General features: G+C 41.9%; 2 protein-coding genes across 2 annotated transcripts in view; one reads left to right on the top strand and one right to left on the bottom strand.

The window, feature by feature from the left end:
• Nucleotides 1–1,306: 1,306 nt before the first annotated feature.
• ABHD3 (abhydrolase domain containing 3, phospholipase) lies at nucleotides 1,307–27,135 on the bottom strand. The gene is made up of 9 exons (XM_075416344.1): nucleotides 26,860–27,135; nucleotides 25,279–25,442; nucleotides 22,574–22,756; nucleotides 20,776–20,821; nucleotides 17,837–17,949; nucleotides 12,554–12,727; nucleotides 11,844–11,892; nucleotides 11,594–11,759; nucleotides 1,307–3,421 (listed from the first exon to the last, which is right to left on the bottom strand). The coding sequence occupies exons 1-9, from the start codon at nucleotides 27,004–27,006 to the stop codon at nucleotides 3,243–3,245; spliced, it is 1,221 nt and encodes a 406-aa protein (XP_075272459.1). The 5' UTR covers nucleotides 27,007–27,135; the 3' UTR covers nucleotides 1,307–3,242.
• The window catches only part of MIB1 (MIB E3 ubiquitin protein ligase 1), a 104,465-nt gene continuing 104,211 nt past the window's right edge, over nucleotides 26,914–27,167 (top strand). Inside the window, exon 1 of the mRNA XM_075416343.1 lies at nucleotides 26,914–26,967. The gene's annotated coding sequence lies outside the window, so the exon portion shown is untranslated. The remainder of the gene's footprint in view (nucleotides 26,968–27,167) is intronic.

Below are 27,167 nucleotides of genomic sequence, written 5' to 3'. Positions count from 1 at the left end.
GCTAGATCTCAGTTGGAAATGGCAACTTGCAGCAGGGAGGAGGTGAGGAGAAGCTTCCTAAACCACATCTGGGGAGTAATTCTTGAAAATAGAGCCCTTTTGCAATCTCTGCAATGATCAGTCTAGGCCTCAGAGTGATCGCAGTCCGTAACAATCAGCACGTTGATGCCTGAAGCGTGATACTCAGTGCCATACTGACAGGACCACAAAGACCTGCCTGGAGTCACCAGCACTTCATTGACATTTCCTCGACACCAGCTCCTGCAGACTTGCGGAGTGTTCTCCACAGACCGTTCTGCTAAGTCTCGTAAACTGTGTTGTTACATGTCCTGGTTTCTAAAAGGAGCATTAATCCCTCTGTTTGGTGTAAAACGTGTACCACGGGTTAGTTTCTCTGCATTCATAGCCCCGTATTTTTCTGTTTGAAATTTTCCGGTTTTTTAGGTCTGTTTGTCGAGAGTGGATGTAATAAATTACACCTTAAAATTTTGGTCTTTGTGATCTGGTAGTAAGACAGCTAAGGTCACGGATGGTTCCTGGGTGACTGAAGGCCTCACAGATGAAAAGAACAGTACCTTGCATTGTCTCCAAGAGCAAACTGAGAAGAGGTGGATGTTCTGGAGCACATATGTAATATGTACTGTTTTGAGCAGGGGGATTGGACTAGGCAGTCCCTGGAGGTCCCCTCCGACTTCAACCACTATGTGATTCTAAACTAGGAAGAAAGTTTTCTTTAAAAGGTGTCTGCAACCTTTGTGACTTGCAATTTCATTTTCATTATAGTCCATCTTTCCAGTGATAAGTACACTGATAATTAACATTTTTCTCCCACCTCCAGCATCCTGCATCCTTGTTGCTGTCTGGATACTCAGATCACATGAAAAGCCAAATAAAGACCTGATGAATTCACACTGATTTGAATAGAGGGCACATTCTGGAGTCAGTTTTTTGGTGAAACTCTGTGCACAAGGTACAAAGACAGGACACAGCAAAAAATGTTTACAGCACTTCTTGCTAGCTTTTGTGTACCCTGCAAGAACTGAGATAAGTGTCTGCATTGTATGTTTCAGAAAATCTGACTGGGAAAGCTTGAAGATATCCATTGTACAATTTGCCACTTTGCACACTGTGCTTTGAACGATGCATTCTGCCTAATGGGCCGTAAGGGAAAAGACTCTGCATTTGGGGGGAAAAAACCCCAACTTCGTAGATATTTGCTAGATATAGCTTGAAAGAGAAATGTCTCATGTGCGTCTGTATATGGCATTGGATCCAAATGAAATCAGACAGTGCAAAGAGACAGAAATTCTGCCATTAATCAGGTTATTTTTATTTAACACTAAGGTGTGCTTTTAATGTAAGTGGTTTTATTTTTATTAATACGCGATGCTGAGTTATGAACAGTAGTTTACCCAAACAATTTTACAAATATAATGCTCAATACACTGTTTATTACTCATTGTTTTTGTATTAACATAAAAACTGGAAATGAATGTAAGAATAAGGCATCCTACTAATATACTGATTTCATGTATTGTAGTCACATGCACAAAATTTCATTTTGCTTTTAGAAGTCATTTCTCATTTACCTTATTAGAGAAAAAATAAATTAGATGTTTTTATTTGGGCACGGGCCAATGCTTGTCTGAAAAGTCAAAACTTGAAAGCACTTTCTAATTTTTTAATTTAACCTTCCACCTTACAAAACTAGCTTTCCTATAGTATGTCCCAATTTCTTTTTCTGAAGACAAAAAGTATTTTTGTTCTTCCTTTGCTGTTACTAGGAAACGTGTCTCGCAAGAGGACTGTTCACATACTGCTTCAGTCAAAAGACCTGACTTGCTTTTTTATCCATGTTTTCTTCTTGTACTGACCCTGCTCAAAAGATAAAAATAAAAATGCAAAGGCATCTCTACTGCCTCATCTTGTGTGGCTGGGCCCAAATCAGTGATCAGCACGAGGTGGGAGCTCCACAGACGCTGGTTAAAAGCCTTTAGCATTTTAGTAGACCCTAAATTAGGACTTCCCAACAGTTTCTAAATCTGTTCTGTCCAACTGTCCTGTTTCCTCTAGGATCTCCCATTGGCTCTCGCTGTTTCAGGACTGAGGAGAACAGCGATGCCTCGGTCAGACTCATAATCTGGTAAGATGCTAGGGCAGAAACTTGTTTGCAAAGGCTTCAATGATTTGACAACCTGCTGTCGGAGTGCTGACAAATGATCAAATAAACCATAGGGACGGGTCTTCCCCCCCCCCACCCCCCCAGCTCTTAGCTTTCTTTAAGCAGTTTGTTACATTCATTTTAGAAATTACCTGAAACAATAATAGCAGAGACAAAGGGTTCAGATTTTTTTTTTAATTTAAAGCACGTTATATAATAATTTCCTGATGTTCTAATGATTATTCTTTAAAACTGAAATGTTCTTGCAGGGTAATATAACAGATAGAATCATCAAGTTTACCAGTTATGTGAAGTATGTATTACATATATGACAACACCTAGCTTTACATGAACTTTGAAATGCAAGATGTCTTTTAATTACATAAGTTATTACAGTACTGTTTTAAAGGAATCTTTTGGTTATGTGTAAACACTATAAATTATCTGTTTAAAAAATAATCACATAAGACAAATATGGCATTGGCGTAGTTTGAAAAACAATAACTAGCCCTAAATCTGAATACTGTCAGGATAGAACAGCAAAAGCGGGTATCAATCTAATGCTACGGAATAAAATGCTCAAATATTGACCTATTTAAAGAATCAGTGCTTCTTTGTGTTCCCTCCTTCTTTTGTTTTCATATGTTAAGATTTTCACCATCAGTGCCCTAAGGAATGGGCCAACTTGTACTTACTATGTGTGCCAGGATAACATATGCTATTTTTAAGTGTTGCCATTCTAAAATTAAAAGCCATCTAAATTAAGTCTCCTAAATATGTACTGGTTTAAATTAAAATCCTGAGGAATTATAATCTGTTTACTTGATGGTTTTGGTTAAGTGCAATTTGATGTGTGCAGAATGCTATTTCATTTAAGGTCATTCTTAGTAAGGCATATTAAAAATAAATATAAAAGTGACAACACGATATTTAGTTTCTTGCTACAAAATCTTAGGCAAAAATATTTTTGCATGTAGTAATGGACTTTATCCATTTGCTGGCTTACAGGAGTTAAAATTTGTGCATCAAGCTTAACTGCCCTTGTCAAAGTGTGCCACTGTGCTATAATACTGGTCCAAAGCTACATGCTAAAGATTTTGTTTCCATGCTCAAACATAGCTTGCACAAACTGCTTGAAGACTCTGTCCATGTAAGTGCACTTTCTCGGCCAGATTCCTTCCAGAAAACCAATGTGGCCTCCACACGAAGTCAGAACCAAAGCAACGTTTGCATTTTGTTTGGCAGTTTCTACTGGTATAGCTAAAAGGGGGGGAAAAAGTTTAAGTCCTTATCCTTCTATGAAATGCCAGCTACTGAATAATTTCTCTTAAGTGTTTCTCATGTAATATATTTATAAATATGCACAAGATTTACATATGCTTAAGCATACCCCAGGACTTGGAAACATAGCTATGTTAAAAGCCATTTCTGTCTTCACCGTTAACTCACCTTATCTGTGTGATTTTTCTGGCTGCTGTGAAAGTTTCAGAAATCACTGGGCTTCATCTCTCTTTCAGTCCCACTGATGGAACAGCACCCGTGTTAATGCGTACTTACGATTTGGTATAAATAGTGTAAATGAAAGGATAGTCAAGCCTGTAGTTTTTAAGCTGTGGAAGAACTGAGGAACTAGGACCTTAATGATGAATCCCCTTCTTTTTGTAGGAGACTCCAAACACAAAACGTTTAATGTCACAATAAGATTTTTGTCTTTAAGATATCCTGTAAGCTAATATTAAAGAAGATCCTGGGTTATTATCATAATTATGTGTGATTTGCCATACATTTACACCTGCACATTTAGACCACACCATGCAAACACACTGGGAGATGGTTCTTGCCCTGAACCCTGCCGTAATCTAAAGAAGCATGGTAAACACAGAAAGAGGAAGGGCAAACAACTGCACAAGGACAGAGACAGCTGCCCTGTCTCCCCCAGTAGGTCACTGGTTCTCTACTGAATAGTGACTGCTAGAAAATGATTTAACTTGGAATTTAGATTATTGGACCAGATACTACAAGGATTTTTCTTTTGCTGGGTTAGTTTTCAACTGGATCAGCCCCCTGATTTAGTTCCCCAGTTAATGCCAAAGCAGAGTCAGATGAGGACTTCGGTGAGGTGGCCATTTCACTGACGGCCTACATGGCCTACACTTAGATTAAAGTCGTCAGTGAGCTACACCTGGGACACGCGCTGATCTTGAAATGCGCAGCAAGGGACACTTCAGTGCATCTTATTTTGAATATGCATAGATGCGTGGCTCAATTAATGCTGTCACCTGGGCAGTTCCCTTTGTGAAAGAACAGAAAGGTCAGTGCAGCCTGACGTGCGTATGACTTCACAAATGGCATTTCGGTGTGATGGGGTGACACTTGTCATATGAACTGGCTAACACAACAGTGGAGCTTTAAGGAGCTGTGGTGTTTTTACTCCTGATACAAAAAACAAGTTATTTAAGAAGCTTCCTTTGGACTTTTACATATGCTAAGTATACTCCTAAGCAAGCAGAAATCCCAAAACATATCAGTGAAGAATGCCTTTTCAAGTTCCAGTTTTCCAATAATAAACTTCATGGAAGGGAAAAAAAAAAAATCATTCAGATTTTTTTGATTATTCAGGATTGACAGAAAAGACAACAGCAAAAGACGGCATGCTTTGTCCAGACAGAAGGGAGTAGTAAGGATTTCACTGTATGGTCTAAAACCAGTTATGATTCCACAAGAAAATAAATCTGATTTTAGGTCATACACTGCAAAAGTAAAAATGCCTTGGCACTACAAAACAAATCAGCAAGCCATTCAGAAGATTTCTGTTGCTGCCTCATTTATTTTAAAGTATTTTTGAAGAGAGATTTTTAGTCAGGTTCACTTTTTGGGGGGTTCAGTTGGGCAAAGAAGGATCCCCAGCCAGAGTAAGTCACATGAGATCTCGAATGCAATGACTGTGGTGAACAGATTCGCAATTTAAAATAGATCCAGGCAGAAGCGCTGGGCCTGCAGAGTCAGGGGAGCAGTCTGTGCCTCAGAGGTCCTTACTGGCAGTGACATGCTCTGTTCCCCACCAGGGCCTCAGCATGGATGCTAATCCAACCATATCTGTAGCAGGGTTAGCGTCTTTTACAAATGTTGTGTGATCAGGTACTTGACTGTGCCCTGAACGGAGCACAGACGGAGCTCCAGAGAGCAATGGGGATTCTCTTGCAGAGTATGTGACATTCTTCGCTACTCAGTGCTATTCATTCCTTTCATTCTTTTCTTCGTTTCAAAGTTGTGTGCATCTAAGTAGTTTATAGATTCCAGCATTTAGTAAGTGATTTTGATTCTTTACTAGGTGGAAGAAGCGATGCTTCGTACTGCCTCTACAAAAAGTCCTTGACTTTTCCTTTGTTCAGCTGGAAAACTGAAAATACTATATGCAGCGTCTGGGCCTTTTAAAGCAATACTGAGGTAAGACTAAAAAGAAAAGTCAATGAAATAGAAGCTTAGGGCCTGCCTGCCTTGACTGGGAAATAGCACAGGCTGAAAACAAGAGATGCAGAAAACAATGTGTTACTTCTTGCGATCCAACACACGCATCGCTTTCAGACTCCAGACTCAGCGAGCGCTTGTCGGGAGTTTTGCTTCAGTTAACCTGCCCAGCAATCTCTGTTCTGGCTCCCTTGGTTTCTGTGGATGAACATATGGCCGTGTACAAAGACTGCTGCCTGCATGGGAATTTGCCCACTTAACTGTACCAAGCCACCTGCTCCTCTTCCTCTGGTAGCGTGTGGGCCACGTTAAACAGAATCCCAACAGGGAAGTGGGGATCCAGCTCAAGACCGAGACCCCCATTCCTGCTTCAGGCAACGAATCACACTTCCCGTGGCCATTCTGGAGCTGCCTCCCTGGTCACTGAGGGGACTAATGAATAGGCTTGTATGCAAGGGTATGGGGAGGAGTGTGTGGGGAGAGACAGGCTTGGTCTCCAAGAATCAGAGACAACAGGAGAACTCCATTGACCCTAATGGATTCAGGATCAGCTGCATACTGGCCTGAACACACCTCTTGACTAGCTGAGATTATTGTGCACAAACATGATGGTCACTCACTTTGTCAGACTTGTGTCACAGCATAGAAAGAAATATCCTTTCCTGATGAGAAAGGGCTTTGCTGGGGGTTTGGGAGGGAGATGACAGTAAATGTCTCCTCTGCTGTGCCAAACCCAGCTGGGGAAGCCCTTACAGGCAAAGCTCACTAACCTCTGCATACCTGTCACTCAGAGGCTGCCAATGTAATCATACCTCCCAAATCAGTTTGCTGGTGGTTAATTATTCATTCCCAAACTGATTGGCAATACTGTAGTGTGTGCCATGTGCTGCCTGCCTCCAAACAGCTACAGCAGCTCTCCCCTAGCAGCCTACCAGCACCAGAACGCTGGTTATCCTCTGTGCCAGGTGAGGTACGAGCCCCACACAGGCCTTTACAGATGTCATCTTCCCCATCCTGAAGGTCTCCTAACCTTCACTTTCAGCGGAATTCTGCCACGGATCATCGCTCTTACCACAAGCTGCAGCACTGTGCTGAATATGCAGCCATTTGCTTCCATCTGCAGTGAGGATTTTTAGTAGGTGCCAGGTTTGACCTACTGTTACCTTTCTGCTCCTGCCTCCCCTGAGGTGAACAGGAGAGCCTGCCCTTGGCATAATCAGTCTTGATACAGCTGGGTCGCTGTTTGTGTGACTCCTCCCCAGCAGAGTTTCTTGCTCTGCAGCTTCTCGGGAGAGTTGTGTCGCTGCGCAGTGCCAAAATGCAAATGATGCTTGGCAGTGGTGTGGTACTTTTCTCAAGACCGTTTCTACGGACTGTTAGCCATCCACAAATAAACCCACAATGCAAGAGAGCAAATTCTGCAATGTAGAGGGCAGATGAATGGAGCACTGGATGTGATGCACTCTAGGACAGCATGTCAAAAGATACTACTGTTCATCTTTGTCCACGTGTAACCTAGTACTTCTGTTCCCGATGACCAAAATTGCAAAATTGCAAAATTGCTCTGATTCAGCAGGCACAGACCTGTTACTTGTGATCACAGAACCACGATGTAAATATGTATGTGCAAAATTACCTCATTCAAAAATCAATTTGTGGTACGTTCTTTGCAAAAAGTATTTTTTTAAAAAAAAGAGCAATAGAAAAACGTACCTGTGGAAGCAGCATCAGCTTAAATAAGCCACTGCTGTCAGACTTTCTGTTCCATTGTTTGGTTGATTTCTCCCTGTTCCTTGAACTCTTACCCTAATTTTTATCCCTCTGGCCATTCCTTGGCCATTTGGTCTCTCCAGACCACTTCAATCAACTGTGCTGTTTATACAATAGGATGCAAAATAACACCTAAGAACAATTACTCCAAGTTTGGATTCAAAGGGTTGGAAAAGGTTCATGGAGGTCAATAAAACTGAGCTTCAGACATACACTTATGTGGCACAGTGGATCAGGAGGGAGCTGGCATGGTACCTAGCTTCAAGGGCAGGCTTTCAGCTTGGGCACAACGCTCACCAGCAGCAATTAGCTAAGTCAGATGCCTAATACGCTGCTTAAAGTCTCTGAGGAAAAAAATGCCACTTCAGATGAAAAGTTAAGTGTGACGCTGATAATGAATGCTGTCGTTCCGTCTCCTTGATTCATTTTTCACACTTACAAAATGAAAGGGCTTGACTTGGTTATGTTACGTATTTCCTGAAGCAATGGCTCATTTAAATTAGTGATGGCGAGAGAAGTGTTGTGCAATGAAGAAAGCATTTGGTTTCATTAGTTAGTATTATGCAATACAAGACCTGTATTCCAGAATTAAAGTACAGATACATCAGCTGCCAAGCTCTATGAACTTTAAACAGCAACATCACGGAAGGAATGCAAATAAATTGTTTCTTCCTAATACCAGATAGAGATCAAAGGGCACACTTTCACAATATACTCAAAAGTAATTGCTGGGCAGTACGAAGTGTACCAAAAAGCTACAAGAGAAGAAATGATCAGGTAGTAAGAGGCAACAGAGGCAGCATCTGCGCTTTTTAAGGAAAGTGTCACTTTAGGTCCGTATTATGTAATGACAAAGGAGACTCAGGTTTGCATACCCTGAGCTCTGTTATAGAAAGACAGATGTGGCTGGCTTTATAAAGGATATTAAAATACAAAGGAATTCTGGAACAGCTTTCTCCCTAATGAGTTTTCTAGGCCTGCTTCCCAGCTGTTGGAAACTACAGCTATCTACAACAGAGGTGGAAGGTATCTTACGAGCTGGTAGGGATGAGGCATGAAATAACCAGTCCCCGAAGTCAGTAAAAGACTGGGATCTGGCTGAGAGGAAATTCTGTGGCTTTGAATCCATTATACAGTTGTGAGTGGAAACGGCCTCTGGTTGCCACAGGCTTACACATGTCCACACACTTTAAGTCAGAAAAAGCAAGCCAGCTGCCAGAATAAAGTCACCTCCCAGAGTAACACCAGCCCTTTCTGTTTGCTAACATAAAACAGCCTGCAAAAGTGTCAGGATGAATGAACTCCAGTAAACGATGGCAGCAGCCACAATTTCTAGGCTGCTAATCAGGGTGCCCTGTGTCTCCTGCCGGCATAACTTTTCGCACTGAGGGTGCACAGCACAAACAAAAAAGCAGCCAAGGATAGACACATATAACAGAGTCATGCTACAAGCTGAAAATCAGCATTGTCTTGGTGGCCCTTTCTAAGGTAAACTTGTCACCACAAGGACAACGGTTTACAGCCAACAGCATTAACTCTGTGAACAAGGAATAAATGAATGTGTAGCCACCCAAACATTTTCATGGAGAAAGGCTGGTTAGAGTCAGAGTTTCAGAGAGCACAGCCAATCATTACAACAGACTCTAATACTTCTTGTTTCAGGTTCCTCACGGTGCGCTACCTCCCCCCCTCTACGCTGAAAGATTTCTAAGGCATTCTAACAGTAGGTTTGATACTTAATCTTAGGCAAGAGACCATCGCTATAATCCACTGTTTACTGTGTTTCTTTTAGAAATCAGCTCCAAGGGAGGAGAGATCAGCACAGTTGTACTCTAGGGGACTCAATCTTTTGGCTAAGCAAACTACACAATCACAGAACTGTTGAGGCTGTAAGAGACCTCTTGAGATCATCTAGTCCACCCCCCCTGCTCGAGCAGGGTTACCTAGAGTAGGTTGCCCAGGACCGTGTCCAGTCAGGTTTTGAGTGTCTCCATAGACGGAGACCCAACAACCTCTCTATGCCAGTGTTTGACCACTCTACCAGTAAAAAAAAACGTTTTCTTGTGTTCAAATTGGATTTCATGGGGTCAGAGTCAATGGTTTGCTCTTGAGAGCTGGAGGTTATACTCTAAAATGAAGAGAAAAGCGGATGGAGTATTTGCACTAGCTTTAATCTAGCTAACAAAGGTACCAGTCCCAGTGATAATAGGCTGAAAAAGGTTAACAAGTCCTCCAGGGACAGGGGCACACTGTCTGGTTCACTGTTGTTGTTACTTGTGCTAACTAGCTAGCTTACTCCTGCCACAGTTACCACCTCACTGTAGAACAGAAACCACAAACTGAGCTAGAGCTAAACATAGAGGTGAAGCCATTGTTCCCTCTCTGAGATACTTAATGGCAGAAGCATGGCACAGCAGATCACCCACCTTGCAGGACTATGGGGAAAGTCATCCTCGGGGTCATAAGACCCATAAAAACTTATCTTCAGTATCACTAGCCAAATTTTGCATTTGGACACAGATTTTGGGTCGCAACCCCATCCATTCGCATTTCCAGGACATTATATGGTTATAACAGAAACAGCAACCAGTCAATTCCAAGAAACAAAGAAAAAAAAAATCCCACAGAGGCTCGTAAATACAAAGGGACTAACTGTATCTCAGAAAGTCCCTGAACCGCAAATTGTTAAAGCTGGATGCGTTATTCTGGAAGAATATTGCTATATGTGCCCAGATCTTACTTTGTTTAAGCCTCTGTTTTGGCCAATGTAAGGGATAGGTAGTTTGGCTAGTCCAGAGTCAGCATTTTCTCCCTCCTATTAGGTGGCTGTCACCTCTGTATATTGTTCATACATAGCATGGATGCTTTTTGTTCAAGAGGAGAAGAAACCAGACTGTCTTTTTCTAGTGCACTCTGCTGGAGTGGCCGTTTTCTATTCACGCCACATTTTTCTCTAACAGGTCTCCAAACTATAAATAGTAATGTAAGTGTGTGCATGTTTCTGTGTGTGTTGTACATCTGCGCGCAGGTAAACAGTACACACACACAGAGTCTCTCCCAGCTCCTTCATTCTTTCGTTGTTGTTCTCATCTGTTTGCCTACTCACTTTGGTTTCGTGACTCATTCTACAAGAATCTCACTTGACTTGCGGTGGCAGAAGAAAACTTCCCTGAAATAAATCCAGTGTGTGAACTTGATTTAAAGGTGTTTTAAACACCTTTAAAGTGTATGAATTTGATTTAAAGATGTTTAAAGGTGTCAGGTGTTCACTGCCGAAGACTGTCCCCTCAACCAGCTGTTCATTACAGTGGTTTTCCTCTACGTTAACTTTTGTTCTCCCTCTCTTCTCAGACAATATAACCAATACACAGACCACAGGAACAAGCATATCTTTTTAAGACATTTAACAGCAGGGTTTTGATCTTCAGATCGAAAGCAAAATCTTCATAAAGATCACGTGTTTGGCAGAAAATAGGAAGAAAGGCTGAAAACTCTGTTTTCCCTTATCTGTTTCATCTTCTAGTTAGATTCTTATTAATTTCAGCATGCCTCCTTCTAGGAGCTGACCTTGTCTATATCTCTTCCTTACCCTAGAATTTGACCTACAGGAGCCAAAGGCCCTCAGTGCCTTTGATGGCACTGAGATCATGAGCAACAGCTGAGGATTTCGAGTCATATGAAACATACACAACCCCCAGACATTCTTTGGAGGGACTAGATTGAAAAATGGCAAGAAAAAAACCCCTTGTTTTCACTTTCATTGAACTCTGAATGTCTACAATCCAGACATCTGTATCCGAGTTCCTCATGAGGGGCTCTCTTTGTACTTGGTGAATAGAAATGGGTGCTTCCGAGAGGGCAATACCTCTGGTATCTTCCTTACAGTGAGATAACTCACACCCTAAATGTGCATATTTCTTTCAACTGTAAAGAGTCTACTAATGGCTAATGATTGCCACCCCGTGTGCATCTGTATTCTGTACTAATCAGGTCTCTCCATCATCAGCTGTTTTATATGTGTCTTACGCTGTAAGTTAATTGCAAGACTGATCCATCCCTGGAGGTTTTGATCCTGGGTACAAGTAACATTTAAATACACCTCCACACACAGGTCCGAGTTCATTCTCAGGCCTATGTAGTTTGTCTTAATGACTGCATATACAGATAAGCATATTTTAAAAAGCCTAAACTTACCGTGACCTGGTGAGAAAACATCATCCACAGAGTTTAGACACAACACTGGAATTCCTACTGACTTCAGCTTGCAGCATGGGCTAGCATCTTCATAGTAATCATCAATTGTACGGTAGCCAAACATGACTGAAGTAAACTGCTTATCAAATTCTCTAATAGTTCTAGCCTGAAGTACAGAATTCAAATAAGGAACTATATCAGCATTTAGAAAAGAGAATCCAGCTAAAGCAGAAGTAACATTTTTACATACCTTCATCACAAGATCCATATCAAATAATTTCTCCAACATGTGTCGGTGTCTAGAAAGAAAGTGAGAAAAATTGGAGGGCTTGTTTTACGTTATATAAACATACGTAGAAGTCCTCTGCTTTATAGATACATTTCTAGAAATAACTCCCTAACAAGAACATGCTTGGGTTTAATTTTCTGTCATATTAAAAAAATCTGTCTGGAATCCAAGAGCAGAATAATTTTTCATTCATACACAGGCATATCCAGCAACATAGTAAAAATCTGAGAGCGCCATGAGAAAGATGTCAGAGAGCTTGAGAGACTGAAATATTTGGGAATACAAAACACACCCTAGTTTTACAAAGCAAAGTATGAACTAGTCCCTTCCATGCTTTTGCAGTCAAGGGTTAAAGAATTAAAAGAATTAGTGTATATATATGCTCAAAGTCAATATGTGCATGTGTAAAAATTTTAAAAATCCATTCACTTCATCCATAAATACAGAAGTACATTGGTCTTGCGTCAAGACCCTTGAGGAGCAGAGAAATTTAGTCACATTGATGACAATGTTTCTTGCAAAGATGCTTTCAATTTCAAAATTTACAGAAGAATGCACACAGAACATCTACATGAAGTGTTGTTACAGCATTAGTTTTGCCAATATTATACCCGCTGTAGATCCACGCTAACATCCTTCCACCTTGCTAAACAGTTTGGAAGGCAACTCACCTGCTGACAGAGGATTGTAGACAAGTAGTCAAGTAATAGTTGAAAAGAAGCCAGTTTAGTGGCTTCTCCAGAGATTCTATAGATTCAAAAACATTCCAACCCGCAGAGAAAACTGCAGCTGCCATTAAAGGAGTGTCTCTGCCAGTTTTGCCCAGGTAATTTAAAAGAAGCATGCTACAAACAGAAACGAAAAACAGAAACATAAATACTGTCAAATTGTTTGCTTCAATTTAAAGCAAATATAACAATCAGCTACCTTTTTGTCTGTTTTTCAGTAGTTTATTGTATCAGCCCTACAGCTGTGCCTAACACTTCTAAAATGCAGTCAATGTAATCAGCATACGACTCGTGAAGTTTGCTTTCTCTCTCTAGTGTCAGAGAGAACTGAGTGCACTGTGTAGGATGTGGGTAGGACTGCATTTAGAAATAAACAGACGTGTACTAGTCTTGTTGATACCACTAAAAGAGAGGATAATAAAACGTATCTTACTCATGGAACAGGTACTCCCAAGTTGTTAGTAAGTTTTACTGTTTTACAAGCTCTTGGTCTTCCTGGTCTGATAAATCTGATCAGTGTGCCTGACAAATGCAAGCTGCCCCTGGCACGCCTGCCTCACTGTGAAGCTGTCTTCTGAGTTGAAAGTGATACCTTTACCCCACCTCACACATGAGAGAACACAGCTGTTCTTTAACAGAAGCTATGTAAAGAATGAAGTGACTAGCAAAACAAAATTATGAGCCAAATAAATGGTTTAAGTTGTGTCTTTCTGACCAATTGAAACTTCCAGTCTCTACTGCTGATGCTCTACTGTTGAGCTGAAAAAAGGGGAGAGTTCACCAGTACCTAACCCTTCAAATGTAGAAAAATTAAAATAGCAGGAAGAGTAAAAGAAAAATACTAACAGAAAAGTTGTAAGTCTCACTTTACTGCCAAAGTTTACAACTAGCATTTTAACACCAAGCCTTTAACTCAAAATATTAAAAGTTTTACAACTTAATATAGCTCCCTGGCCCACCAACACTGTACCTTGGCTTCATCTACCACACTTCAGGAGACAGCAACCTTTAGCAAAGACGTGATGAACCAGCCTGCCATCGCAGAGACTTTATCCCCGCGCCCTACCTACCAGATCATGGAACAGCAGTGCAAAAGGGAAACCAGTTTTTGGTATTACCAAAGACTTGCCAGTTGGTAGGAACAAGCAAGAAAAGAACAGTGAACAGCACTTGGGAGTGGGCCATCAGTTCACACAGTTGAGCCGAATGAGGAAAGCCACCTGTGGCACATATAGGAGTTACATAGCATATGTTCCCTCTCACCCACAGAAGAGGAGGAACATGTGAGTCACCCAGTCTATGTACTGTAAGCACATCGAGCCATAAAACAATTTTTAAAAAGTTGCAGTAATAGAAGCAGCCATTTCTCTAACAGAAATCAAAGAATATATGTGGTGGAGAGAAGGTTTAGGAATCTTTATATTAGAAAACAAAGCCCCTTTCCAAAATAACACATACTGAAGATCAGTGGAACAAGCAGGCTTTTATTTGCATTTACACCTTTGTGAAGTGAATGTTTATTTTTCTTCTTAAGTGGGAAAATGTGTCCTATATAGATTAACTGGCTATTGAGAACATTTTGCAAGGGGATAGACAACAAAAACTATTGTAAGATTAAGACAAGTGGATTATTTTCACAATATGCCCCTGGCGAGATTGCTGCTCCTGCTTAATTTTAAACATGCAGGTGCTCCAATTAATTTTGAAGCATGGAAACAGTCCCCATGTGGATGATTAGAGACTCTTCCAGTTCTCTGTACAATTAAGCATATGCTTTCTCTTTGTGGTCCAGGACTTAAAAAACGTGTTGGAGGGGGAAGGTGGAACATCTTGCCTAAAATCACCCAGTGGTGGTGGTGAGGTAAAAGCCAGGAACACAACACAGATCCCCTGAGCCATACTAACAGACTTTGCCACTATTTAGTATACCATAACTAGGTCAAGCCAAGGACAGAAATGACACTAAGGGCCGAAGTGGTCTTTTGCACCAGTCACAGAATGGCTAGCTTCTGCTGCACCTGCAGCCCTGAAAACCTGGCGCTTCACCTACTACACCCCAGCCCTCTTAGTTCTAGTATAATGGTGCACCACACATGAAGCTACCCATGAAGAACTAGTGTGCTTGAAATCTGCGTGTCATCATTTAAACAAGCCTCTACTGCAGATGCTTCTTTGGCTTTCACCATTTCCAATGAAACATATTTTTGCAACACATCATGTTATTTCATGTTTTGCATGAAAAAAAGGCTGAGCTGGGGAGAGGTTTCATGCTGAGTGAGATAAGAGCCAACAGGCTTGCTAACCTTATGAAGAAGAGTTTTAAACTAGGTTTGTCTAGGAGTGGAAAGCAAAGCCTGAAGAGTAGCAAAGGCCTGGCAGGCCCTGATGAAGCACCCAAGGGACAGCATCATGGCGGAGGCTCTCACACTTACCTGAGAAAGCAGGCTCATGTCATGTGCCAGCACATGCATGAACACACAGCACAGGAAAAAACAGGAGGAACTAGAAGCCTGTGTGCAGTCACAAAACAAGTTATTTGGATCACAGAGCTGTGGAGGACTGACAGGCAGACTAAGATGGATGCAACTAGACTCTTCATGAAGGATTGGCCTTGAAGACAAGGAGAAGGGTTTGCACCTTAGACAAAGAAGCCATTTAAATACACAGAACTTTTCCCTGGTGCAGGTTATAAGCCAATTCAGAGCTAATAGGTCAAAATCAGATAGAAGGCTAACAAAGGGGATATTGTGGTGGGTGTCTGCTATAGACCTCCTGATCAAGAGGAGGAATTAGAGAATCTAAGTCTTTGGACAGCTAAAAGGCAGCTTCATAATCACAGGGCACAAGGAATTGTAACCATCCCAGCATCAACTGGAACACCACCACTTCAAGGCACAAGCAGATGAGATTTCTGGAGAGTATTGATGACTATCTTTTGATACGTGATCAATGACCCAAATAGGGGAAATGTTCTATGGACCTGCTAATCATATGTAAGGAACAATCTGTCAGGTATGGGTAGCTGCAGAACAGTCTTGGGCTGCTGGGATTGTTCGATGGTGGGTTTTTGAGATCAAAAGTGAGTGCGGAGGGTAAGCAGCAGAATTACAATACTGGAGAGAGCTGGGTTTAATTTGATGAGGGGTCTGGTTGGCAGGATCCCATGTGAGATGGCCTTGATGGGCAAGAGTGAGTTATTAATCATGGCAGAGGAAGATCGAGTTAGGGCCCAGTTATGCAAGCTGGACATTGACATGTCAAGGGGACCGGGTGAGGTGTACCAGAGCTCCAGAGGGAGACAGCCAATGTCATTATGAGACAGCTCTCTGTGCAGCCTTTCAAAAGGCTGCAGCAACTGTGGGATATTCCTGATGCCTGGAAAAAATGGCACCCATCTACAAGAATGGCAAGGAGAAGGAAATACAGGCTGGTCAGCCTAACCTCAGCACTTTGGGAATATCCTCCGAAAGCCATTTCCAAGCATATAAAGGTAAAGAATGTGACTGATAACAGCCAGCGTGGATTTACCAATGTTGAAGACAACCTGATTGACTTTTACGATGAGCTGATTGCCTTCGTTGACTAGGGGAAAGCAGTGGATGCTGCTTCTTTTGACTTTAGCATGGCTTGCGACAGTCTTCCATGGTCTCCATGTAGCCAGACTGGAGGGACATGGTTTGAACAGGTGACCTGCAATGTGGGTGGAAAGCTGACTAGACCACTAGGTTTAGAGAGTTGTGATCAGGAACCTGAAGTCCAGCTGGAGTGGTTGGATGAGTTACTAGTAGTGTTCCTCATGGAGTCAATAATGAGGCCAACACTGTGTAATGTCTTCATTAACTGGATGATGAGATGGAATGCACCTTTAGTAAGCTTGCAGGCCAAACTGTGGGGAGTTGCTGACAAACTGGGAGACAGGGCTGCCATTCTGAGGGACCTCAAGAGGCTGGAGAAACAGGCTGGCAGAAACCTTGTGAAGTTCAACAAACTGTTGTCAATGCAAAGTCTTGCACCTAGGACAGATTAATAACTGGATAGAGAAAAGCTCTGCTCAAAAAAGACCTGGGCAAACCAAACATGACTCAGCAATGCACCCTTGCAGCAACGAAGACAACTAATGGCATGCTGTGCTTTGTTAGTAAGAGTAAAACAAGCAGATCTAAGGAAGACATTATTTCCCTGTACTTGAACTTATGAGATTGTATCTGGAGTACCGTGCCAAATTTTGGGCTTCCCAGCAAGACAGACACTGACATACTGGAAAGATTCATATGTCTGCATACTGAAAACACTGGCTAAATCCCAGCAACGTGAATGGAAAAAGATTGGCCTGATTTAAACGGCTTCCAAGTTACTTATTTATTTGATTATCAATAACTATATTGCTTGAACAAATCTGTATTTATCCCAAAGCTCCTACAAGTCATTAGTAGGTTAATGTCAATACACAGGGCTACATCTGCCCATCCTCCACAAAATTTATCAGAAAGAAGTCAGGAAGTTACCACTGTGTCTGCAGTATTTCTAATGGAAGTTCTCCTCTCCTACGACTTTCCTTAAAGAGGCTGTCTGAACATTTCTCCTAGCTTCTAGCAGTGATTTTTTTAAGCAACTGTGCTATTATTGTCTGTTCTAGCTGTGCTTTCTGAAGAGAAGCCAGGACACAGCAAGTCTTAATACCACATGCTATCTCAACCCATACTGATTTTATCAACAATACTACTTCTTGCCTCTGAACCAGACAGAGCAGATACCCACATCTCTTCCAGCTTAACCTACCCACACACTGCAGAACCCAAACAGAGCGGAGAGAAACCTTGTAATTCCCAGCGGTTGCTAAGAAACACAGTATGTTAGCTCTAGCTCCTATTTTTTATCCCTCTGCTCCAAAGACAGCCTCCACAGTTTCCAGAGATTGCATTGCCCACCTGTTTGGCTGTCAATCTGTCAGTCAGTGTTCCCTGCCTTTCTCCACCCCCCCACCCCCCCCCCCCAACTTTGGACTGTTAGCCAGTTTCAACCTTCCCTGACATAGAGCTAATGGCCTCAGAGATGTGAAGTTTCTAAAAGTCTTCTGATTATTGACTGTTCGAGACAGATCCAAGTTAGTTTCAGTCAGTTCAGTAAGTAATGCAAGTATTGCAGAGTAATAATTTACCATCAGGCTACAATAGTCTTATTTTACAATCGTAGTTAAGCCGAGACTTGTGTTACTTGATGCCTTACCCTCCCATAGAAACACCGGCTGCCATGAACGGAGCTGAGGGGTGCACGCTGTGTACATGATGAATAACGGCCTCTAAATCCTCTGTGTTAGCTGCACAGTAAGTCCTTGGTGTCTGTAAGGAGTCAGAGGGAAAAATGCCATCATAAGCTTTTGCATTATCCTATAAGGACAAAGCAAACTGAACAGTGGATCATTTATATAACAAGATAAATTTAGCATTTATCGTGAAGCTGTGCTAAATGGCAAATATAAACCCACAGCATTTCACAAGGACATGGAGGAAGGAGTTATACTTGTTATCATTACAGAATAAGACAGGTGACAAATATCTTCAGTATCTGCAACCACAAGGTCATTAGATGAAATGTGAACACAGAGCAATGAGCTAAACTAGATAGATCAGAACTAGATAGGCACTGATATTTTTTAAATATCCCGAGGAAATGGAAACATATCATAAAGGCTGCAATGTTCAGAAAAGAAAGTTATAATAACAATGTTATCATCTTCACCCACATTCAAATGCAAAAGAAAATAATAGATTTGAAGTTCTGTCAGCTAGCATTTGAAAAGTAGCCAATATTTAGATTCTACACACAATACAAGCAAATAAATAAATTCACCGCTGCCATTTACCCAATTTACTAAAATACTCTATTAACTAAAGCAATGAAACACCCATATTATCCCTTCTCTATCTACTGTCAGTGTCTCTTCAGATCTTTATTTGGGACTTGGAATGACTTCCACTGGCAGCACTGGGATTTGGGTAACCCCTTCCCTGGTTACTTGAAGGATAAGCACAGCTTTTGAGCCTCACCTGAAAAACAGCTGCTACAGGCCACAATCTGGGGGACTATCTGCAGCAGTATAAGGGAGATAGGTCCTTTTAGGTACAATAAGAATCACAGCAAAATAAGTTTTTTCTAACGGTTCATCTGCAGCACGAGAGAGCTTTCAACTACAGTCACTATATGTTAGTGACCTTGACTTAACTATAGGTAGTGTCTGGCCTGCCAAAATTCAGTATAAACATTAAAAGTAAATACAAAAATGCTTAATTATGAGTTGATTGAACTTGTTTGTTGCCTGAAGCAACAATGTATTTTAAGGGTTTTTTTAAAAATTGTTTTCAGTTAAACAGCCTGGATATTTGTGGGCAATTTTAACAAGTTTAATTAGATGGAACGGACTACTTAAAGCACATTTAACAAGAATATTGAAATGTTGAAGTCAAAGATCAAAAAAAAAGGAAAGAAAAGCTAAGTCTGGATAATTAAAACTGAAGACGTTTTTAATTTCCATTTAGGTTGCATTTCCAGTTCTCATTCACATGAATCACTCTTCACTGTTTTACACCCTATTAATTATAAACAGTGTGAACGTGTTTTATTTTAATTAAGTTGTCAAGTTTACAAGGAAAAAGATTATTTTTGGTAACTAGGCTCTAATGTATTCTAGGTGAAAGTGTATTTGATTAAAAGTTTATAAAACTAGAGAGGCATGTAGCATTTTAATTTCAGTTAATTCCTGGCACTTTATTGTCTATCCATCTACTCATTGTATGAGGATATTTTAAAACACCATCTTAGCTCACATTTGCTTTGGTCAACCTAATATTTGATTATTCCATAACAATAATTCACAGTAACTTTTAATAACAAACAAGAACAGCATTTTAAAACCGATTCTTTAAATAGTTATTGTCTGGTGTAAATTTGAATCTGTCTCTAAAGACACTAGAAAAATAACTACTTGCATGACTGGTTTCTACTGTGGTGCTCAACTATGCTTCAAACTCATTAACTAAGGATTTTATATTGAAATGTAGAAACCCCTTTGCAGAAAATGTGATAATTTCAGCTGGTTTACTTCACAGTAAGATCTTATAAAGCTTAAAGATGTAAATCCGATTACAGTAAATTAAACACAATGCATCCAAACAAGAGATCTTTTCTCTTAACGATTCAGAAATTCATCAATAAGGACTTTGTGTCTCAGAAAACTGCTTTGTAGGTCCTTCTCCAAAAGTATGCAGAAAACTACTCTTAACATGGCAATATTTGCATTGAAATGCTTTATCTGATTATGGGAAAACATTCTGAGCTTTTTAAAGTTTGAAACCAGGGGATTAAAAATGCAAAACAATGCTGAGTATTATGCACATTCATTCCAGCTGCAGAACTGTCAACAGAATGCATATGAAGAAACAAAGCTTATTCAGCAATATTTCATCATGCCTTGTCCCTAGCTGCAGCAAACATTTAGCTTCAAGACTTTGTCATTTGTGGAAATGCCAGTTATTTCTAAGCAAACCTGATATGTCTGTCCCAAACATAAAAAATGTCTTTTGTAGCTGAGTTTGTGTCATAATTGCTGAGAAAAATACAAGAGCACATTTAACTTTCAGGATATAGCTATCCATAAAAATCTGGTTGATTAATTCAATAACACATAATACAGATCGATTTTAATGGCACAACTTTTTAACTGCAACAAAACCTAGTTTAAACTCACATTAGCAACAGGGAAAGTAATTACAACTGCTTATATTTGGGCTTGTATGTTAAAACAATGGGAGAAAACTACATTAATTGAATAGAATTTCTTGGATGTGTGCATTTTAGATACTACAGTATTTTTGGAAAGAAAAGTATAAGGATTGTTCATTTTAATGTTACAGATATTAATAATTATTTCCTAACATGAGATGTTCACAAATATTGTGTGTTGACCAGTCAGTCGACCTCTTTGAGTTTTAAAACAAAATATTAATAATGGCACATGATCAATCTACCCAATGAGTAGCGTAGCTTCTCTGCATTTTCAACATATGCTGTGAGTTTCTCTCATTTAAATCCAGCCGTACAAATAGACACAAATGATCCTTGTATACCACTTGTAAGTCAGAGATGTTTATCTTGGAAGTCATCCTTACCAAAAGATCCTCACCAGCAATTCCTCGATTGTTAAAAACCACGCATCTAAAAATTGAGACAGTAGATTCAATTATACACATTGTTCATTCCACTAAAAGACATAACTTAAACACACAAAAAAATGAAAATGCATAAAGAAAAACGAGCAAGTTCTGTGAAAAAGTTCAGCACATAAATATTTACAGTCCTACAGATCCTACAGTCTGACCTGGAGCAACCTTTATACCGAAATGGAGTTCACTGAAGTCAGTGGGACTCCATATGAGCTCTGTGATTTGGCAGTCGAGGTCAGACTGCAGGATGAGAGCCTCACAGTTTACCTGAAGGTGGTACAAGCATCTTGTTCTGCCTGCATTCTGAGCTGGCCAGACAGGAGCCATAAGCTCTGCTTGTGCAGGGCTGAGCCTAACGCAGTGCTCTAAAAGCCAGCGTCAGAGATCCATGTGTAGACATCCTCCGAAGCTACTTAATTTTATTAAGTGGCCAATAGAAATGAGCCAAATCAGAATTATAAAGACAGATGTGTCTAAGTTTTGATCAGGGTCTTGGGGATGGGAATTTTTTTTGGTCTGGTACAGCAGAAGTTTCTGTTCTCTCTGTGCTAGTGGGAGCTGCTGAATTTTCTAGCAGTATTACCTTGATTTAAGGATCTATGCTTTTTTAATAAATCTTATTTTTCTATTAGCCTTCTACCATCTCACTCTAATCATTTTGTTAAATAACATATACATACTTCAGATGGGTTAAAGGCATCAAAAATTACTTATTTTGGTATTTCTCAAATGTTGCTGTTTAAAAAAATATTATAGCAGTCTATTGAAATCTGGCCTAAAGGTCTCATTTTTAATGCTACACCTTCTTTTCTTGGGTGATCAAATGCAGGTATTTCTTTCAGGAATACTTTAAAAATTAATAGTAAGACATTGTTGATTTGAGGGCTTTCCTCCTCTGATATTTTAACTGGTAAGTTTTAAAGTGATTTTAAAAGTACTTTGAACAGTTAAAGTGCTATTTTACTTCCATAATTTAGTAACGCAGTTATCCAAACCTCTAAACAGAGAAGAGATAGCCAGACATGTAGATAAAAGCTCACATATACATATTTGAAGAAGAACTTAGTATAGTCAGTACCAGAAGCCAATCTTGCAAAGACAAAATGTAATATTCCAAATACAGATCCTGGAACAATGACAACTTATTTTAGAGCACAGCAGCAGCAATATGATTACATAAAGGAATCTACTCATTGACCAATCCACTTATTTTACCCAACTCTGACCAGAAGCCTTAATAACAAAATTAAGCAGTGACAATTAAGAGGTGACAAACCTCTTCCTTAACCACCACCAGCAAGAGCAGGCTAGCTCCCCTTTCTGCACTCACAGATTTGAATCAAGCAATTTTGGCATTCGGAAGCTGACCTGCCCGAAGGCCTGCTGCCAGCAGCCCATCCCTACACGTCTTCTTGGAGTTGAATACAAACTCCTGCACTAGAAAGCATAAATGTAACACAGGTATTGATATTCTAATTTGAGAAAGAGCAGCAAAGGCCTATACAGACTTAGCTGGTTTTCACTGCAGTCTCTGGGGCACATCTGTAGGTACCAAAACAGCCCTTCTGAATGTACTGCCTATTACGTAATTCTACTATTATTATTATTATTACTAATTATACTTTCTTACATAAACTAATATCTTTAGATCTCATTTGCCTTAAGGAGGCATCTTATACATACACATACTTATATTTGATCTTATTAGAAGCAGCAAAATACTAGCAATGAAATACAACAGCACCTATATCCCAGTGTTGCGCTTTGATGGATCATATGCAGAATGTAGGATTCCTTGCTCGTTCCTGTCAGGCCAGGCAATAACAGGACGGTGGGTCTTGTGCTGGCATCCGGATAATATAAGCTGTCATTATTATCAAACCAATCCAATGAAATCTGTCCTCCATCTGCTGTTTTAATGAGCTCACTGAAAGGCACATTTCAAGACGACACTGATTAGGTTGAAAAACACATGTATATATACTATTGAGTGCTTACAGCATACAAATTACCAGGTATGAATTCTGCATTTTTAATTATGTTTTATACTCAGAGTGCCACCTAACTAGGTATGTTTGCCTGTTTACCATTCAGAAGGAGCCATGCCTACAGCTGACATGAGTTAGCACAGTCAATTTGCGGAGTAATACCCGCTCACAGCAAATGAAGAGCTGGCCTTTCAGGAATTGCTGCTGATGTACTGGAAGCTTGTAACTAATGTGATTTTTGGCATTGTTTTCTATTTTATATAGGCTTGTGTACTGCAGATTTCCTTTGGATCATCTGAGAATCTTTTGATAGCACACTGGGCAATGTGTTAAACATTTACCAGATTTTTTTCTCTTTATCCAAAGAAGCAGCGTGTATAATGGATGGCACTTTGTAATGTCTTAAACAGGCAGAACACAGACACACATTATTTTATCTTTCACCCTATATTTCTACAAACTTTGCTGGAATGCACTCTTAAACCGTATATCTTCAGAATGCAACAAATGCAACATCCCAAGAGGCTAAGCATAAGTTAAACAATGACAAGAAGGTTTCATTCTTTTTGTAGAAACGTACAGCATCTTCCCTCTTCCTGGCACTGAAGACACTGTATGAGAGAGTTGGTGTAGGAACTACCAAAATGTAAGCCTACCTTGCATTTGAGTTTTCATTTGAAAGTCTTGATAGCACCTACTCCAGATTTTAAAGCTCATCAGCCTTGTTGGACACATTAGCTCAGTTTTGCCCTTTTTCAGTAATGGGAAGTAGATGCAATGCCGGTGTATACTGCCAACACAATCTCAAATGGTGCAAAATAAGCATTGCCCCATGGAACTGTGTTTCTTCCCTCACAAACCTTGAAATAGAGAGTATACAAGAAGGGCTAGAAAAAGTGGACACGGCCATACCGCTGAAATGTTTCCTAGTTACTAAAACTAAGGGAAGCTGCTAAATGCTAAATTTATTCTGCCATGCAAACAGAGCTGAAACAACTTGTGCTGCATCCAGGTTCCGGTGCATAAAAGTACTTCGCCTTAGGTCTTGTGCCAAATGCCTCATTTGCCAGACTAAGTCCCATTTCTGTGTGAGAGAGATCAGCTGAGGACAAACAACAAATACAAGTTTTTTCCCCTCTTAGAGTTCAGGCATCAAAGAACACAATATAAACCCCACAGGTAAAACTTACTCTGAAAATCCTAGAAGTTTTATATATTCAAATCAAGACTGAATGTGGCAATGCTGTGGTTAAGGTAGAACATGTTGGTTGAATGGACAGATACAGTGACTGCATGACCTTTGCAAAATGATGACATTCAAACACCAGAATATTTGATACACCAGATAACTGTGCTGCTGTTCAGAGGGACCTCAACAACCTGGAGAAACGGGCTAACAGGAACTTCATGAAGGTCAGTAAGCGGAAGTGCGAAGTCCTGCATCTGGGAAGGAGCAGCCGCATGCACCAGTACAGGCTGGGGCCTGACCGTCTGGAAAGCAGCTTGGCAGAAAACGATGTGGGGGTCCTGGTGGACACCACGTTGAACATGAGCCAGCAATGCACCCTTGCAGGAAAGAAGGCCAACAGCCTCTGGGGCTGCATTAGGAGGAGCGTTGCCAGCAGGTCAAGGGAGGTGATCCTTCCTCTCTACTCAGCACTGGAGAGGCCACACCTGAAGCACTGGGTCCAGTTCTGAGCTCCCCAGTACAAGGGAGACATGGACATACTGGAGAGAGTCCAGCAAAGGGCCACAAAGATAATGAAGGGACTGGAGTGTATCTCCTATGATGAAAGGCTGAGAGAGCTGGGACTGCTCAGCTTGGTGAACAAAAGGCTCAGGGGGATCTTATCAATGTCTATAAATACCTGAAGGGGGGTGCAAAGAGGATGGAGCCAGGTTCTTTACAGTGGTGCCCACTGATAGGACCAGAGGTAATGGGCACAACCTGAAGCACAGGCGGTTCCCTCTGAACATCAGGAAACACTTTTTCAGTGTGAGGGTGACCGAGCACTGGCACGGGTTGCCCAGGGATGTTGTGGAGTCGCCATCCTTAGGGATATTCAAAAGCTGTCTGAGCACAGTCTGGGGCAACTGGCTCTAGGTGGCCCTGCTTGAGCAGGGGGGTTGGACAAGGTGACCTCCAGAGGTCCTTTCCAACCTTAACGGTTGTGTTGTCCTGTAAATGAATAACCGCATCCGTTCCTATATTGTCACCAGTATTTCAGTGCTCCAAAACTGTTGGACCTAAAATGGGGCCATTTGGGAACCTTGATCTTTCAAACCTACTGTGTATTGAATCCAGGACAGAGATGGTAGCAAGCCTAGGATGGGGTTGTAAAGGCAGGCATCAAGCAAAAAAATGGGCACAAGCTTGAGCAATGACGATAGCTGTGACAGAGTCAGCATGAGGTAACGGCTGGCTACTGAATCAATCACTTTCCAGAAGAAAGGCACTTACTTCCTGTACTGTACTTGGGGTCTAGAGGTGATAAAGGGACGCAGGAGTGTCTGCACCCGACCTTCCCAGCACCAAATTGTGGGATAGTAAGTTTCTGTCACAACAGGGCAATGTTCCTCGAGAAAGCGGCAGAAACGGTCGTTGCTGGCCACCAACTGGGGTTTCTAGGAAGAGAGACTACAGTCAAGCATGGGCATTCATATAAAACAAACTAACAAACAAATCAAGAAAGAAATGAAAGCATGTTTAAATCCTATCCCAGTAAACTGATTTCTTTCATATAACCATTTGCAATGCTTTTTGCTTTCATGGTAAAGAGATAAGTAAAAGAAAACCAAACAAAATGCCAAAATTCCCACTGGAAAGTGAAACCTACTAAACATTACGGATTCCTTACCTTTTTCTAATAGCACGCTATTCTAGCTCTGCTTTTACCAGCGTCGTACCTTTCACTGAAGAATCAAACCCACAGTGTCTCACAGCAGGGGAGAAAGATTTTACTGAATCCATTTTCTTGCACCGCACAGAAATGATGCTTAATCCACGTACTTTGACTGTGCACCTGCAGTACCTATTTTAACCTGGTAGGACACTCCTCCTCCCATTTCATACTGCCACACACAACTGCACTGGTTACTAGTAACGCTCTGCCTACAGAGATTTTTCTCACAGCTCCCATTTGTACACCAATTAACATGGAAATCCCTGCGTACCAAACATCTCACGTTTTAGCAACCACATTTCTGGAACTTCTCTTTTACACCGGCTCTCCAACACGCAAGCATTAGTAGGACAACGAAAGATGCTTTAAAGAAAACCGTTGCACATACAGGGTGGCAGTGGCATGTCCTCTCTTCGTAGTTCTCCTCTGACCAGAATCAGGTACCCTCCCCTCAACGAAGAGGAAGGCGATGTTCTCAGAGGTTCTGCGAAGAACTGGGGCAACACACGCCTTCAACAGCCATAAATCTTTTGATATCTGTATTTTCAGTCGGTTGAGCATTCCACGAAGCGCTTTCACCACGGGCCCACTTCCGATCAGGTCAGGCTCACAGCACCCAAGCAATTTGTGAATGCCCAATTTATCTGTGGAACCCCTACTGCCAAGGTGCCCGAGAGCACCCGAGCGCCTCGAAACACTGCGGCAGCGGCTCCGAAGGCGTTAGCGATGGCACCGAAGGCAGACGCAAGGGCAGCAAACTACTTTTATCACCCACCCTGTCAGCAAACCGGTGGACAGGTCGGGTTCTTCTTGTGGAGCGAGGGCTCCTGACCTCCCCGGCCAAACCACCGCCGCCAGCCAAGCCCTCCGGGGGTACCACGGCGCTTCGGGGACGCCTGCGGCCGGAGCCGCTTCCCCTCCCGGGCCGGGCGGACAGGGCGAGGGGGATGCGAGGCCGATGCGGGCGCTGCGCCCTCCCTTCCCCCCGCCCGGCCGTTCCAGGTGCCGCCGCTCCCCTCGTCCCACGGGCGCCGGCCGCCTCCTCTGAGCGGGGGTGGGCGGAGGTGACCTTGGCGGGACGGTCCCCCGGTCGGCGGGACACCTGCGGAGCCCGCCCGCCCCGCCGCCCTCCCGCTCACCTTGGCGATGCTGCTGAGGTAGTAGCAGGCGTAGGCGACGCCGAAGCCCAGCACCAGGGACAAGCCCACGCCGGAGCCGAAGAGCCCCACGCGGACCTGGCTCTCCAGGTAGAGCGAGAGCTCCCGGGTCAGCACCTGCCAGTCCATCGCACAGGCGGCACCGCACCGCACCGCACCGCACCGCACCGCACGGCAGGGCAGGGCAGGGCACCTCGGCTGCCGCGGCCGAGCCCACGCCGGCGCGGACGGAGGAGGGCGAGGAGGAGGAGCTGCCGCCCGCCTCCCGTGGCCGCCGCCCGCGGAGCGCT

This window comes from Opisthocomus hoazin, chromosome 3 (assembly GCF_030867145.1).
Source record: "Opisthocomus hoazin isolate bOpiHoa1 chromosome 3, bOpiHoa1.hap1, whole genome shotgun sequence".
Lineage (NCBI taxonomy): Eukaryota > Metazoa > Chordata > Aves > Opisthocomiformes > Opisthocomidae > Opisthocomus > Opisthocomus hoazin.
This window is presented reverse-complemented; position numbering and strand designations above follow the sequence as displayed.

Excerpts from the sequence above, each read along its gene's own strand:
- ABHD3 (XM_075416344.1), bottom strand. The coding sequence starts at position 27,006 with ATGGACTGGCAGGTGCTGACCCGGGAGCTCTCGCTCTACCTGGAGAGC. Across the intron at positions 25,443-26,859 it reads ACCTCAGCAGCATCGCCAAG|AAACCCCAGTTGGTGGCCAG; the intron begins GTGAGCGGGAGG and ends CTCTCTTCCTAG. Across the intron at positions 22,757-25,278 it reads CCCCAAGTACAGTACAGGAA|TGAGCTCATTAAAACAGCAG; the intron begins GTAAGTGCCTTT and ends TGTGCCTTTCAG.